This window comes from Urocitellus parryii, chromosome 5 (assembly GCF_045843805.1).
Source record: "Urocitellus parryii isolate mUroPar1 chromosome 5, mUroPar1.hap1, whole genome shotgun sequence".
Taxonomy (NCBI): domain Eukaryota; kingdom Metazoa; phylum Chordata; class Mammalia; order Rodentia; family Sciuridae; genus Urocitellus; species Urocitellus parryii.
Genome location: NC_135535.1, coordinates 173,168,255 through 173,183,335, shown reverse-complemented (window position 1 = coordinate 173,183,335; position 15,081 = coordinate 173,168,255). Strand labels below are relative to the sequence as shown.

Here is a 15,081-nt window from a genome sequence, read left to right as displayed (position 1 = left end):
AAGTGTCCAACCTGCTGGCAGTGTGTGTGTGTTACAAATATGAGGATGGTAAGGTGGTGGTCTCTTGGTGTTAGGGTTAGGAGGTATTGCCAGTTTATCTTGCGGCCTGGTGGTCACCTGGAAAGTCTAGCCCAGGTAGACTATAGGATGGAGGAGGAAAGGGAGATATGACATTCTGCAGTCAGATAACCTGGAACTAAGCCTATTCACTGGTGGTGGAACATATGTTACCCCTGTATGCCTCACATGGTATGGTGGTAACCTACAAGAATAACATAATACATGCATTTTGTAAAGCCCAAATTCAAGGTATTGTCACCTTCCCCAACTTCGCATAACTCCCTAGTGCAGGAGAAGAGATCTCAAAATACTAGAAGCAAGGGTTACTTGGAGAATAATACCAAGGAAGGAAAGTAGAGAGAGGTAATCTGGTCCTGTTTATTTATTTATTTATTTGTACCAGGGATTGAACTCAGGGGGCACTTGGGAATGGAGCTACATCCCCAGCCCTATTTTGTGTTTTATTTAGAGATAGGGTCTCACGGACTCGCTTAGTGCCTTGCCATTGCTGAGGCTGGCTTTGAACTCACAATCCTCCTGTCTTAGCCTCCTGAGCCACTGGGATTACAGGCCTGAGCCACCATGCCTGGCTGGCCCTATTGGCCCTGTTTTATATAATGAGATTCTGTGTAAGATTTCTCTCTTGTTCTCTCCCTCTTTTCTTTTCTTTTCTTTTTTTTTTTTTTTTTTTTTTGTAAAGTGCTGTTCTCTGCTAAAAAGGATTAAAGAACAAAAGCCCAAATCCTATGCTGTCCAACCCATAGACTTTTGTGGACTCTGAACCTCTGAAATGGGGTTAGTCCAAATTAGAAGTGCTAGTATGATACAAGATTTTTTTGAACTCAGTAAAAGAATAGATACTTTATAAAGTATCTCATTAATAATGATTTTATACTGAATATATGCTGGAATTTTGTTGTATTTTGTTTCCTAGCCACAGTCTTGCTATGTTGCCCAGCCAGCCTAGAACTGGGTTCAAATGATCCTCCTGCCTTAGCCTCCAGAGTAGCTGGACTACAAGCAAGCACCACTAATGTGCCCAATTGTGAGAAATTCTGAATGTAGTGTTAAATAAAACATATTTAAACTAATTTCACCTGCTTTCTTTTACTTTTTATAATTCATTGCAGTACTGTCTCTAACATTCAAGGGCACCAGCTTTACATTGACTAATGTGATTCAAACATTCAAAGATTTAGCTCCCAAGGATACTGTCTAGATTTATATATATATATATACACTGGGGATTAAACACAGACTACAACTGAGCTATAGCCCCAGCCCCCTGCTTTCTTTTACTTGAAAAAAAAATACCTATATAGATATAGGTATCCATATAGATGTAGATATAGATATATGCTTACCAAAAAATTTCTTCCTCTTGTATGGTGCTGTCCTAATCAAAAATACTGGTTACTAAATACTGATGGCTTCCACATGCCAAGCCCTTTGCGTATGTTATTTCATGTAATGCCTTATGCAACGCAAGAAGCAGATAGTATTTGCATGTCCATTTTACAGATGAGGAATTGAGGCTTGGAGAACTTAAGTGAAGACCTAGAGGTCATCCAACTAGCGAGCTGCCTAGCTGAAACTGGAGCTCTGGCAGCCCTACCCCTCTGCAGATTCCCGCTTAACCACTCCCTACAAGGCAAAACATGCTTTAGAACACCCTTTCCAAGTTAAGTCCAGCCCTCCCTTCAGCAATTCTAACCCTATTCCGTGTGCCTGGCGGAGACATTCTCTTCCTCGCACGGCAAGGCCTTCCAGATTCCCAGAACCGCCCCCCCCCCTTCTTTCTAAAAACCTTACAACCGAGGGAGGCTAAAATCGAGACCTACTTCCTTCACCAAGGCTGCACTGAACCAGGGAAGGGCCCTTCCTCTCGGTGGTGGCTTGGCTCATCAGCTCCCTTCCCCCATCGGGTCCCCTATTCGCTGGGACGAGGGGGTTCCTCGTGGCCTGCCTCGCCTCGCCACCCCCGACATGCCAGGAGGGACTCCAAATCCCAACTCGGAACCCCGGGGCTGTTGCTATTTTTGCGTGAGGGAATTAACCCCGTCCAAATTAGAAGGTGATATTTCATCTCTAATTGGCAAGTTCAAAAGGCCCCTATCGCACTCGGCGGCCTGGGGACTATGTAATTAAACAAGGTGTTTTCTGAGTCACTCCGGGCCGGGCCCGGCTCTCCGCAAGCGACCGGTTGCCGCCCGGCCCGCGGGCCCCAGTGGCCGTCCCCTGGCCCGCGGTCCCATTCGCCCACGGCGAGGCCGGCCCGGTTCCCGCGCCGCCGCCGCCCCTCCCAGTCCCCAGGTGTTCTTGGGAGCGGACGCCGAGCCTCGGCGCCAGCGATAAGATCCGGGCTGCGAACGCCGCCCTCGGCCGGGAGGAGGCTCCGCGGGGAGTACGGCGGGGACTCGGCCGCGCGCTCCAGGCCGCGCGGGCACACACTCCCGGCTTCGCCTTGGGCCGCCTGCCAGCCGCCCCCGGAACCCTCTCGGCGGCCGGGCCTCCCCAGGAGAGGGAGGTGGAAGAAGGCCGTCTTCTCCCCTCCAGGCAGGAATGAGTTAACGTCTGCACCACCTAGAAACGGCGCGGAGGCCCGCGGCTCCGGCACGTCTAGCCTGCCTGGGCCCCAGCCCGGGAGGGCGCTGCAGAGGGACACGGGGCGGGCCCGCCGTGCTCGCTCCCGGAGCCGGGCCGCCCCCTGGTGGGACTGCGGGGTACAGCCAGCGGCCGGGACTGGGGAGCTACCGCGCGGGGCCGCTCCGGAAGGTGCCAGAAGAGCCTGCCCAGCGCCCGACGGAAATGCACTCCTTGCACCAGCGCAGGGCCTCACCTCCACCCGCCGATTCCCATCCAAACCCCTTTCCAAGTTCCCGCCATGGTTCCCAACCTGCTGAGGGTCAGCCACTTCAGCCCACTCCGAGATTTTTCTCCCTTTCAGCCCAGTCTAAAATGTCCCTTCATCCAGTGATGTTTTAACTTAGGTGTTTTCTGTCCCTCTGCCAGGCACCGTGCGAGGGGCGGCATTTCATTCCTAAAACACGAGGTGTACTAGTGTCACTACCAATTATCAAATGAAAAAGTTTAGGCCTGAGAGAGGAAGTAGTTTGCTCGCAGTAGCAGCCCTGGAGTAGGATGCTAAAGCGCGTCCACGCCCATACCCAACACTGCTGTCTGAGGAAGCTCTGTTTTAACAGAGAGCTGAGCCTGCCATCTCTGCCCCACGCACCAAGTTCAAGCTGTTCCAAGCAAGACCTTGCTTTCCTCCCAGCCTTACCTCCTTTATGCTCCAGCCTCAGAGAAAAATTCACTGGGATGGGGTCTCTTGTGCCTTACTGGGATGTACTTCTGAGTCTAGACTGTGGGTACTCTTCTTTACCCCATGGCTGCTTTGTCAATTCACTCTGTCAATTCACACTCTTTTATGACACATAGAAAACGTTCTCTGTCTTCCTTCCCTCTGCTTCAGAATGACCTACCTCATTCTTTCCAAAACAAGTCCTTAATTTTTTCCCTTCATCAATTTGCCATGTGCAAAAATGGTGTGTGTGTCAGGTAGCGGAGACCCACCCACATTAAGGGGGAAGCTGCCCATGTGTTCGGGCAGGTGGTAATGTAGAAATCTCAGTACCTTCCTCTCAATTTTTCAATAAACCTAAAACTAAGAAAAAGTCTATCAAAAAATCATACATGTGTAATTTTGAGGAGAGAGAAATGTTTGCATTGTTTTTTTTCAAGTTTCAAGTTCCTTCTTTTTTTGCATTGTTATTATAAATGCAAAATCATTACTGCTTTTCATAAATGCAAGATGAGTATAAAGATAAATGTTGAAAACATAATGTTTTAAGAGGACAGTGTGTACTCACCTAAAATTCTGTCTCACCCATCTGTGGAATGGGCACCAAGGGATCACTCTAGGAACACCTGGGACCCATTGCACTGTGTACACAGCTGCTAAAGTATAGAATACAAGCTCACAGCCTCTTTGTTGCCCACTGCTTGTGTCTTCCCTTTCCAGTGTATGTGAATTTATTTGTTCCATCATTTTCTATGCCATTACTGAGCATTTCCACTGTGCTCTGCCTAACTCAGGGGCATGTAAGGGAGAAAAATCCTTCTTCCCTGCCCTCCTGGAGTTCAGAGTCTGAATCCAACAGGAAGGAGGGGATGGTGACTAAACTCAAAGCCTGGATGCTGGCAGCACATCCTATACACCAGGGAACAAGGGACATCCCTTCGACCTGAGAAGAACCCTTAGGTCCTTTGAGCAAGGGTTGGTCTTTGCACTTCTGATTCCTTGAGTCTTTGTCCAAGCTGGACAACCTCCCCTCCCACTCTGTCTCTCACCTGGTTGGTAGACAGAAGGCCGGATGCTGGCAGTGGTGACAACTCGGGGCTTGGGTGCAGGGGCAGCTGGACCCTCACTGTAGCTCGTATGGGCAGTTGGTGCTGGAGAGGTAGCTGCTGCAGGGCTGCAGGTAGAGGCCTGGGGTCTGGAACCAAGAGGGGAAGTGTTATAGCAAGAAGGACAGTCCCATCTGGGTCCTGGGGCCTGCAGCCATTGCAGGTTGGTTCCTTAACCTTTAGGATCCTCTATGAGGAGGAAAACCGATAGAGATGTCTGCCAGAGGCTGTGAAAGAAAAGCCAGGGGAATCTTAAAGGGGAGAAAACTGCTCCCTGTAGCTAGTGCTATTGTCTTTGGAGAGAGGGAGAAAGCCATCAACCAGACCAGAGGACACTTGGAAAACCTTCACCTCCCTGGGTCCTCTGACCACCTGGCCTCCTCTTTTACTCTTTTCCGTTTTTGCTGCAGGGAGCAATAGTCTCAGGTTTTTTAAGCAATAATGCTCCAGCAAGTGCTCTAAGAGGCCCCCAGCAAATCCCCCCAGCAAACATTCCATTTCCATACAGAATTCCTGTTGTCTCCTCCCACTGGGTTAGCTGTCAGTAGGCCTAGAGCGGCCTCTTCCCACATGCAGCCCAGGAGCTGTGGAACCAAAAAATGTGTCCTAGTTCACTGCTCTCAGAAACAGATGTTCTTGTCCTCTCCTCTTGAGGAGTTGAAGACTTTGAGAACTGCCAGAGTTTAGTGCTTGTTGAACTTTGATCCAATGGTTCCCAGCTTCATTTGTTTGTTAAGAACTTTTTCTTCATTTAAAATTAATGAACACCTTGCTCTCTGCATGCGTCTTACAGATCCTAAAGGGGACAGGTGAACACACCCATTGCCAATTGGTCTTTGGTGAGGGTGCTGGAGAAGAGAGACCCTGGAAGTATATCTCCCACCCCAGCTTATAGCTTCCTGCATTCCTTCCATCTGTTCCCCTTGGGCCCAGGGCTTACCCATTCTTGCTTGGCAGAATTGTAAGATGAGGGAGTGCCCTAGGATAAGAACCTGCTACCAAGCTCCTTAGTAGATCCAGGGGAACCTGTGGGGCTGCCCCCAGACAAGGCAAATGTAAAAGGATGCTCAGAGAGCCAGCATCCCAGACTTGGGGGCTATTCACAATTTCCCTGTCACCATGCCAAGTTTCTGATAGATTGAGGCCATTGTCTCCTTTCCCTGGCCTACCTACCCTTCTGTGAACAGATCTCTGTGCCAAGACCAGCAAAGTAGGGGCCTCATCTGCAAGAGGAAGAGATGGTTTTAAAGGAGTTCTCAGCTCACTGTGGTTGGACAAGGCCACAGGTCAGTGGTTATGAACCAGGCTCTCCCACAGTGGTGGACACTTTGCCAGCATCCCAGGAGCTACAGGTTCTATGTCAGGGACTGGGGTGGATAGAGGAAACAGAAGCTGAGAACTCCAAAGCCAGGCTCTGATGAAAGGGCTTCTTCTAGTTCTAGCTTCTTCTAGTCCACGTGCAAGGAGGGAAGTTAACTGGGCTCAGAATATAACACCATGACCTTTCTGCTCTAGACCAATGCCCTGCTTTACAAATTCTACCCAGGTCCTAGCTCTCCTGGCAAGACAAAAGAAAGGAAGGATTCACCCTGCTTTGGGTGTCCCAAGGGTTTCAGGTGCTCTGTGGTGGGCGAGTCTGGGACACAGAGGCCTGGAACCTGGTGCTAAAGCTTGCCCTTTGGCAGGGGCAGGATATAAAACTGGATTGCCCCTGGGCTCTAGTATCTAGTACTCCTCCATCCAAATTCGGTGGCTTCTTCCCACTCAACAACAGGGATATTTCTTACTTCAAAATTTCTTTGTGTAGGTAGCAAGGCCTTTATGCAAAGAAATTCTGGCTTGGAGAGGGGAAGTGGGTTGCTAACCATTCCCCAGGAAACTGAGATAAAACCACCCCAGAAGCCCTGGCCCAGGCTCACCCCTAAGGCTTGAGACAGGCTGGGAAAAAGCTGGGCTTGGTATTGTGAAGCCTGGGGTAGGGACAGCAGACAGGCCTGTGGATCACTTCACATCCTAAGGCTGCACCATGGACTTTTACACTCTGACCCAGGGAGGCATGTACTCCTCAGCAAAATCCTGGGGCAGGGGCACATGGAAAACTAGGAGAGCTGGGGTCTTAACTCCAAACACAACTGCACAGCTCCAGGAAGTCCCAAAAGAGAGCTGGGCTAACCCCTGCTGTTGCACTCACTGTTGGCTCCAGAGTAACTTGTCCATCCCACCTCTTCTGCCTCCCTGAAACCCCCTGCTTTGGTTTCTGCTTGCTGGGTATCCAGGAGGACAGGTTGGGGTGGAGGAACTTGAAGTACTTGTATCCTTTTTATGTGCTAGGTGTTTCATATACACTTTTTCCATCACGACCCCATAAATACATGTGTTGTTTTGAACTTTTTTTTTTTTTGTACTAGGGAATGAACCTGGGGTGTGTGTGTGTGTGTGTGCGCACGCGCGCACGTGCGTATGGGGGATGTTTAACTGAGCCACATTCCAGCCCTTTTCTTCTAATGTTTTTGAGACAAGTTCTTGCTAAGTTGCTGAGGGTCTCACTAAGATGACTGTAATCAAACTTATGATCCTCCTGCCTCATCCTCCCCAGTCACTGGGATTACAGGTGTGCACCACTATGTTCTGCTTATTTTAAACATCTTTACAGATGAGGATAATGAAGTTCAGAGAAGTTCAGTCACTTTCTCAAGGTTACAGACAGAAGGTAGTGGAGCAGAAATTTAAGTCCTACTACATACATCAGGTGTCTCTGAAGTTAACATGCTTCTCTATCAAGAGAAGAGAGGGGAGGGGATGTGGGCAAGTAGCAGCTTAAGTATTTGGTCAAATCTGACTTGTTTTCTGTACCCAGCTCAATGTTCCTTCCTCCAGGGAGCTTCCTTAATCTCCCCAGCCCTTTGGAACAACTTTCATTCTTCATTAGCTGAGTTCCAGGAACAGGACTTTTTTTTTTTTTTTTTTTTTTTTTTGTACTGAGGATTAAACCCAGAGGTGCTTTACCACTGAGCCACATCCCCAGCACTTTGTTTTTTATTTTGAGACAGGGTCTGACTAAGTTGCTTAGGGCCTCACTAGTCACTTGACCTTGGCCTTAAATTTGTGATTCTTATACCGCAGCCTCCTGAGTTACTGGGATTACAGGCATGTGCCACTACCCAGCAACAAGGACCATTTATACAGTTCACTTCGTCATCTCTGTGTGTGCACAGTTTTGTTGGTGCGTGAGACTTTTTACCTTTGTGACTAGAGATGAGTTCCTGGATGGCAGGGCAATGTTCCTGCCTCTCTTCTTAGCCACAGGTGGAGCAGTCCCCTGAAAAGCCCCCCAGCTTCCCCCTTCATACTCTGTACCATACAGTGTTGGCTTTCTTGGAAGACCCCAGGGCCCTAAACACCATGGATCCCAATGCCCATAGATGTATCCAGGGTGGGGCCTTTCCTTCTGCCCTTTCTCTTCGTCAGGGCCACACCTGTAGGCTGGTTACCTTGGACTGTCCGCAGGGATCGAGGTAGGGGCTGCAGCAGAGGCGGTGGCAGCATGGGCAGTAGCTGTGGCCAGGGGTGGCGAGGCTGCCCTAGGAGAGGCGGCAGCAGGCGGCTGGGCAGAAGCGGGCAGCAGCGGGGTGGAGGCCTGGCTGGTGCACACTGGAGCATGCTCAATAGGGGTGCTGATGAGGCGGGACCAAAAAAGATAACAAGTCAAGGGGGCCCCAGACCCTGGGGGGGGGCTCTACATGGGGCAGGTGGGTACAGCTGCAACAGGTGGGTAGAAAGCGACATCAGTACTGCAAATAGAGCAGGATCCTCCAGAGGGTGCATCTTCCAGGTGTAGGGAAAGAGCTCCTCTGGGATCCTGGGAGGAGATGCTCAGACCACGGTAGGGCCTGGTACCATCAAAAACATTCTCAATCCTGGAGGAAAAAACTCCCCCCAAGTTTTTGTGCTTCCTAACTTTCTTTCTCAGCAAAACACAATGTAGTGGAAAAGTAGATTTGATTATCAACAAGTTTCTTCTCCCTTATTGTTTTCCTTTCCCTTTAGTTCATCATTTAGTCAGGGGCATGCATTACCTTCAGAGAGGGATGATACACACACACACACACACACCAAAAAAAAAAAAAAAAAAAAGTAGAAGTAAGATATGTGGGTGTCAAGGCCTTAAGCTCTAGAGTTGTGAGAAACTGTTCTTCAGGCTCTGAAAGATTCAGGGCACTGACAATACATTTGCAAAATGGATAAAAGGTATCATGCTGGGCAGATCAAGGTTATCTGGACCAGAAGTGGATAAAGTGGATTCAAAGATGGAGGTAACTGTGCCCTTTTAGGGAGTGGCAGAACTTGTGGTAAGGGGACAGGTAGACACCAGGAAGCTCAAAGATCTTCATGCCACTGTGTAATCTAGATACTTAAGTAGATTTCCCACACACCTAAGAAAGACATGGGCCTAGGCCTGAGCACCTGAGTTATAAAGCAGATCTGAAAGGCCTTATAATTTGGAACAAGAGAGGTGACCACTCTGCCAGTGCGGACCTTTGTGGCCACATAGAATGGGAATATTCTTCAGCCAGGACAGGTAGACCAGATGCCCAGATGTCTCAACTCTGAATGCCTGGGCATCTTGTAAATAACTCTTTTCCAGAACCACACCAGGAAGACAAGAACAGTCTGAGCCTGGGTTTACGGCATTAGATTTCTGCTACCTGTGAAATGAGGTGAAGAATAAAAATTAAATTACAGGAAAGAAAAGAAAAAAATTTTTTTTTGAGACAGGGTCTCAGTGTGTTGCCCAGACCTGTCTAGAACCGTTGGGCTCAAATGATTCTCCTGCCTCAGCCTCACAGATAGCAGGAACTACAGTTGTGTGCAAATACACCCAGCTCATTCTTTGTTCTTTGATTGGCATTTGTATTTTTAACAACAGTGACAAAAAAAAAATGCAAATCTTATAAGTGGGAATAACTCCACCCCCCATGTTACTTGTTGATTGACCTACTATGTGTCAAGCATTATGTCTTTAATTCCTCATAACACCCCTCTGATCAACTCTATTTAGTAGATGAGGAAATGAAAACAGAGTATTTAACTGCTCAGGGCTCTGAAGCTTACCCTTAGGGACAAAACGATTGAGGGTCATTTTGATTTGAAAACTTAAGCAGAACCTCATGGAGGAAGAAAAGAAAACTCTTCTTGTAATCAGCCGAGTGGAATCTTTCTACAATAAAAGGCACTATTATTATTGGTAATAATTGGAATGAGAGTACGATGCTCTACTGAGTTCTTCCCATAGCATAAGCTTTATCCCATTATTTGTTTTATCCTTTCAATCATCATCAAGTATGATGGGTTTGGTGAGTGTCAATTTACAGATGAGGAGTCTGAAATCTGGAGAGATTGTATCTCTGATAAAACATCACACAGTTCTCAAGTGGCAGAGAAGGGCTTGAGCCCTAATCACTATATTTCTCAAACTTTAAATGCATATGAAGCACCTGGGGGATTTTGTTAAAATGCAGCTTCTGGTTGAGCAGGTCTAGAATGGACCACACTTGGAGTAGCAAAGTGCTAGAGAAGTTTGCCCTAGCTAAGAATGCAAGAAGGCCCGATGCTCTTTACCAAAGCATCACCCAATTACTCTACTCCATCTAGTGAGGTATATGAAAGAAAAGAGAAAGAAACAGAGTGAAAAGACCAGGGAGGCACAGAAATGGAGAAGCAGCAAAGTTGTGGGTTGACTGCCCCATGAGAAGGAGTCATTTTTCTCAAAAGCTTCATGGAAGGTATCTGGGATGGGCAAGGGCATTGGCCATAGTCTGCCTGAGGCCTTCCCCAGGCAGGCCTGTAGCAGTGCCTGCCCCTGGCCCTTTAGTGAGGCCATTTGCCCAATCTCTGTGAAAAATCTTGCTTCTGGAAGCATGCATGTTATGTGACTGCCTCAGAGAAGAAGCTGCAGGCTTTGAAGTCATGTAGCTGAGCTGGTTGCTCGGTCTGACCTTACAGGATGAACAGGTTGGGAAGGTCAGAGCTGACATAGGACCTGAGACTCCTTGATTTGCCCCACCCCACACTTCCAATGAACTTCTGGGAATTGAGGACACCGCATAGGATAAGAACAAGGAAAATTTCCAGCATGGGCAAATAAAAAGCTGGATTTGCCTATCCCCTTTGTTCCAATTTGCTGTTAGACCACTTTACCTGCAGCTCTCCCCAACCATAGCTCCAAATGAACCCTGTGTTGTAGGGGATAAAGTTGGAACTGAATGTGGACCCTATGAAAACTCATCATTGATCAGCTGATGAGGCATCATTCACATAGACTATAATGTCAACCTGGACCCTGGCCATGCTGCAAAGCAACAAGGTCAGGACTCCCCTGAGTGGTAGTCACAAGGCTAAAAGATGAAATGCAGATCAGCTGGGTGACAGTGTGAACAATTTCACAACCAGCAACCTGATTGATATTATGTCATCATCCAATCAACAGAGATTTTCATACACCACTATCTTAGTTAACATGAGTTAACTAAGGTATGATCAATATCCCAATAATGGCAGTCACCTTCTTTTGTACCACCAAAAACAACCACAACCCCCTCCCCCCGAAACCAACAGATCCAAATTGAGTCCAGTAACCATGAACCTCAAGACCCAGCACCACCACTAATACCATCTCATTTATGCCGAGGAAAGGACCAAGGTCACTACCAGGGATATGGGGGCATGAGCATGAGCCTGCTGCTTGGAGCTTCTTCCTGAGGTGCATCCTATCTAGGACCATTGTTTGCAGACACCAAGCAGCCAGGGCCTAGGGAAGGGAGAGGAGGCAACAAAGAACATTTTAAAGGATCTTGGGTTCTTGGTCCTGCTCAGTTCCTGAATGAAGTTCTGAAATCCCAAAAGGAAGGCATCAGAGAGCAAGCACTGCAGAAAACTTACATGCTTTAGTCCTAAAAACTGCCTGTGAGACCACCTCAAGCTGGTCTAGGATTTTACAGATGCCTCCTACCTTGGTCATAATTCACTTTATATATTATTTTTTTTTAGTTTTTGGCATTAGAGATTGAACCCTGAACCTCATGCATTGCTAAGCACATGCTCTACCCAAAAGCTATACCTCCAGCCCCAAGGAGGTATAGCCTACTCTAAATATCTAAGCAAAAAATCAAACTAAACTAAACTAGACTCAAATGTTCACAACTGCATGGGACTATATCTTTTTACATAGCTTGACTCTTGCTTCTACCTGGGCACCATTGAAGAGGAGTGTGACCACCCTTTGTCCTTGCCCTGTTGTGGTGGCCCTTGGTGGGGTCCAGTTTATGTTGTTGTTATTGATGATGGACCTACTACATCTGAAAAGGATGATATTAGTGGTGGTACTGAGTCTTTAGATTCATGGTCACTGGGCTCAATTTGGATCTGCTGGTGATGGTGTGGATATTGTGATTGGTGTTGGTGGAGTGAAAGGGGGTGATTGCCATTATTAGAATATTGATGATACTTGTGTGAACTAAGATAGTGGTATATGAAAATCTGTTGATTGGATGATAACAGAATATCAATCAGGTGACTGGTTGTGAAATTGTGAAATTTAACCCAGCTGATCTGCATTTCATCTTTATAGCCTGGTGAACACTGCTCAGGGGAATCCTAGCCTATTGCTTTGCTTTTTTGACTTGTGGTCGGTGTGACTTGCACCCCATCAGCTGGAGTGGGAGTGGTGTCCTGAAACCTTTGCTCGCTCCACCTTGTCCTCAGAATACATTAAAAAAATTCATATCCTGAGATCGGAGAGCTGGACTTACTGAACATGACCTCCTCTGCATTCCCTCCATTTTAGCCCAAATGATTAACTCCCTCTCTTCAGCAACCCTGCTTCCTCTGCTCAGACTGCCTGTGCAGCCCTTCCTATTTGCACACACCCCAGTCCTAACCATTCCTGAAGACCACACATGCTGACTCTTCTTTCAGGAAGCCTTCTCTGATCCTCCAGTAGGAGAGACATCTGCCTCTCACCCCACACAATCAATCTTAGGTTGTAGTCACAGACATCATTGTCCCTTTCTAATTCCTTTAGCACCCACTGCAGCTAAACATCTTGACAGACACCCTCAGATATGGACACTGAATAAAAATATCACTATTGCTTATATCAAATGGCTTCATAGGGACCCCTGGCCTGGGGTTACATGAGACACTGCACATAGGGGCCTGGGGTAGCTGAGAAGTCACAGGCAGGCAAGAAAGCAAATAAGAACCCTCCAGGTCTTCAACTAAGTTGAAGGCCTGGGACAGGGGTCCTAGAGCCTGCCAACTCTGAGTGATTGGCTCAGGTCCTCTGGCAGCCTCAGGATACCCACTGTCTGGGACCTCTTTCTGTTTGGCAGCTCCCTGCTCCATAAGCCACCCTTGGGCCTTGCAAGTCTTCAGTAAAATGTCAGTCAAATATGGTTGTTTTCCAGGAAGAAAGGGGAAAGGTATCCCCCTTTCCTCCCCAAGGTGGATTCCTCAGCCAGAGTGATGTTTACCCAGCCTTTCCCTGGTTTTGGTGTCAGACTGCTGGAGGCAAGAAGAGATAGGAGGCCAAGGAGGAACAGGCTGTCAGGGAGCTTTGGGGAGCATCTCAGGGGAGGTTGGCAGGAGAGAGCAGCATCCCTGGCCAGCCCTTCCATGTGAGATTGCTAAGGTCTCCGGAGGCAGAAAGAAAAGGTATGTCGAGATGGTAGGAGTGGGAAAAGGACTCAGGGCATCCAGCCTTATTTGTCAGGGGAAGTTGTCCTCATGTTCTCAGCCTATGATCCCAAGCAGTCAGGGACCAGGCTGATGAGTAGACAGGTGGGTGGGATGGGACAGTGTGAGGCTGCCAGCTCAGCTGGAACCTTTTCAGCTGCTGCTGCTATGGCTAGCCCTTGATAATTGCTCTGGAATAGTATTGGCTGCTGGTGGGGGCTGAGAGCAAGATCCAGCTGCTTGCCTTCCCTGTTCTCCCATCACCCATACTCTTCTAGGTCTTCTTTCCATCTCCTCTCCCTTGAGCCCCTTTCCCAGCCTTTCAAGTTTCTCCATGAACTGCCCCTTAGTCCCAGAGCCCTTCTCTTGCCCCTTTGGGCCGAGAATGCCTGTTTGTGAGAAGGGCTTGCAGCATGCTCTCTGATGGGAAGGGATGGTGGCTCTGCCTTCTGGTTGTAGCTGGGTGTAGGAGGAGAGGCAGGGGGCACAGGTATCCCCCCATTCACACTGCCCCATGGGAGGCTAAGGCTGCCCATGGGGCCACAGCCTGGATTCCTAGGCTGTCTTCCTCCCAGGGTTCCTTAGCCTGGGTGTGGGGTCCATGAGTTAGGAAAGCAGATCTGTTCTGGGTCCCACCTGGAAGGCTGCCCCTGCCCCTCTGCTCACAGTGCCTGTCCTTTCTCTGCCCCAGACACCACCCTCCTAGCCCCTCTCAGGGGGACGCACACAGGTACAGCATGACTGGGGCTTGGTTTGGTTAATTTCAAATCCTCTTTATTTCAGAACAAGCATGCTTATATATACAGGAGAAAAAACTATGGAGCCAGCACACACGGTACAGGAAGAGAGTGCCGATCTCACCACAGCCAGGAGGGTCTCTGTCTCCTCTATTCTGACTTCTACTTCCTCTGTCAAGAGCCCTGGTCCAGGTTGCCCTGACCTCCAGGGGGCAGCAGAGCAGTCAGCAGGGCCAGGAAGCTGGCCTCCTCTCAGGACCTTGATCTATGGTCAGTTTGTTTCAAGATAGCACGAGGCCAGGAACTGAGAGTTTGGGAAAATGAGGAATGGCACATTCATTTTCCTTGTTCTGGGGTGTCATGCCAACAAACCCCATCATGTCCTCTCTGATCTATAACTCAGGGCCTGTGCAGGGGAGCAGAGCTCTGGCTATGTGGGGGTGGTGAGGGTTGCCCTGGGTATGGAGGGTGGGTGCAGAACTGAGTGGGACTGGGCCCCAGTCAGCAACTCTGGGGTGGGTAGAGAGCAGAAGTGCTGCAGTTGGCTACCAGAGGTGCCCCCAGCACAGTTACACATCGTCAAGCATCACCGTGGGGCTCACATGCCAGATCTGTGCAGGGGGAGGTGGGAGAGGGTCCAGCCTGTCAGGGGTCAGGACATTCCAGGCAGCCTTTTAGCTTTTAACGTTAAGGATTTGGGCCGAGAGGCCATGGTGCCAGTTGCGCAACTTGGCAAAACGTGGGCTGTTACGTTCCGTTTCAAACCTTTCCCTGTGGCACACAGAGAGAGAGAGAGACAGAGAGACAGAGACAGGGAGAAAGACAGGAAAAGAGAGAGAAAAGAGGAAGAAAGAGAGGGGTTAGGGGACGTGTCCACCATTCCCCTGTCTGAAGCTGGGGCAGAGGGATGGGATGAAGGAAGTTGGCCTAGAGAAGCTTTGCCATCCATGGGGTGTTCTCTAGGTGGTTAGGCCTGGGTCCAAAGGGGAAATACCATAGTCCTGGGAACAGGATGGAGGGACAAAAGTCCCTCCTTTGAGTGAGTGGGGGCCCATTTAGAAGGGGCCTGACTAGAGGGCAAAGTTGGGGAGGGGGATCTCCCTGGCCCATGTGGTTAGGGCTGGGCAGGACTGCTTTGGCC

At 48.8% G+C, this 15,081-nt stretch overlaps 1 protein-coding gene across 5 annotated transcripts in view; it reads right to left on the bottom strand.

Moving 5' to 3' along the window:
- Ldb3 (LIM domain binding 3) overlaps window positions 1-15,081 on the bottom strand; it is a 63,317-nt gene that overhangs the window by 20,327 nt on the left and 27,909 nt on the right. For 2 of the 5 annotated variants that reach the window (XM_026397049.2, XM_026397050.2), the window contains one exon: window positions 4,414-4,559. In XM_026397049.2, coding sequence (XP_026252834.2) covers window positions 4,414-4,559 — 146 coding nt within the window. Of the gene's footprint in view, window positions 1-4,413; window positions 4,560-7,961; window positions 8,145-13,951; window positions 14,712-15,081 lie in introns of those variants that run through there. The other 3 variants (XM_026397051.2, XM_026397052.2, XM_026397053.2) reach the window with 2 other exon arrangements.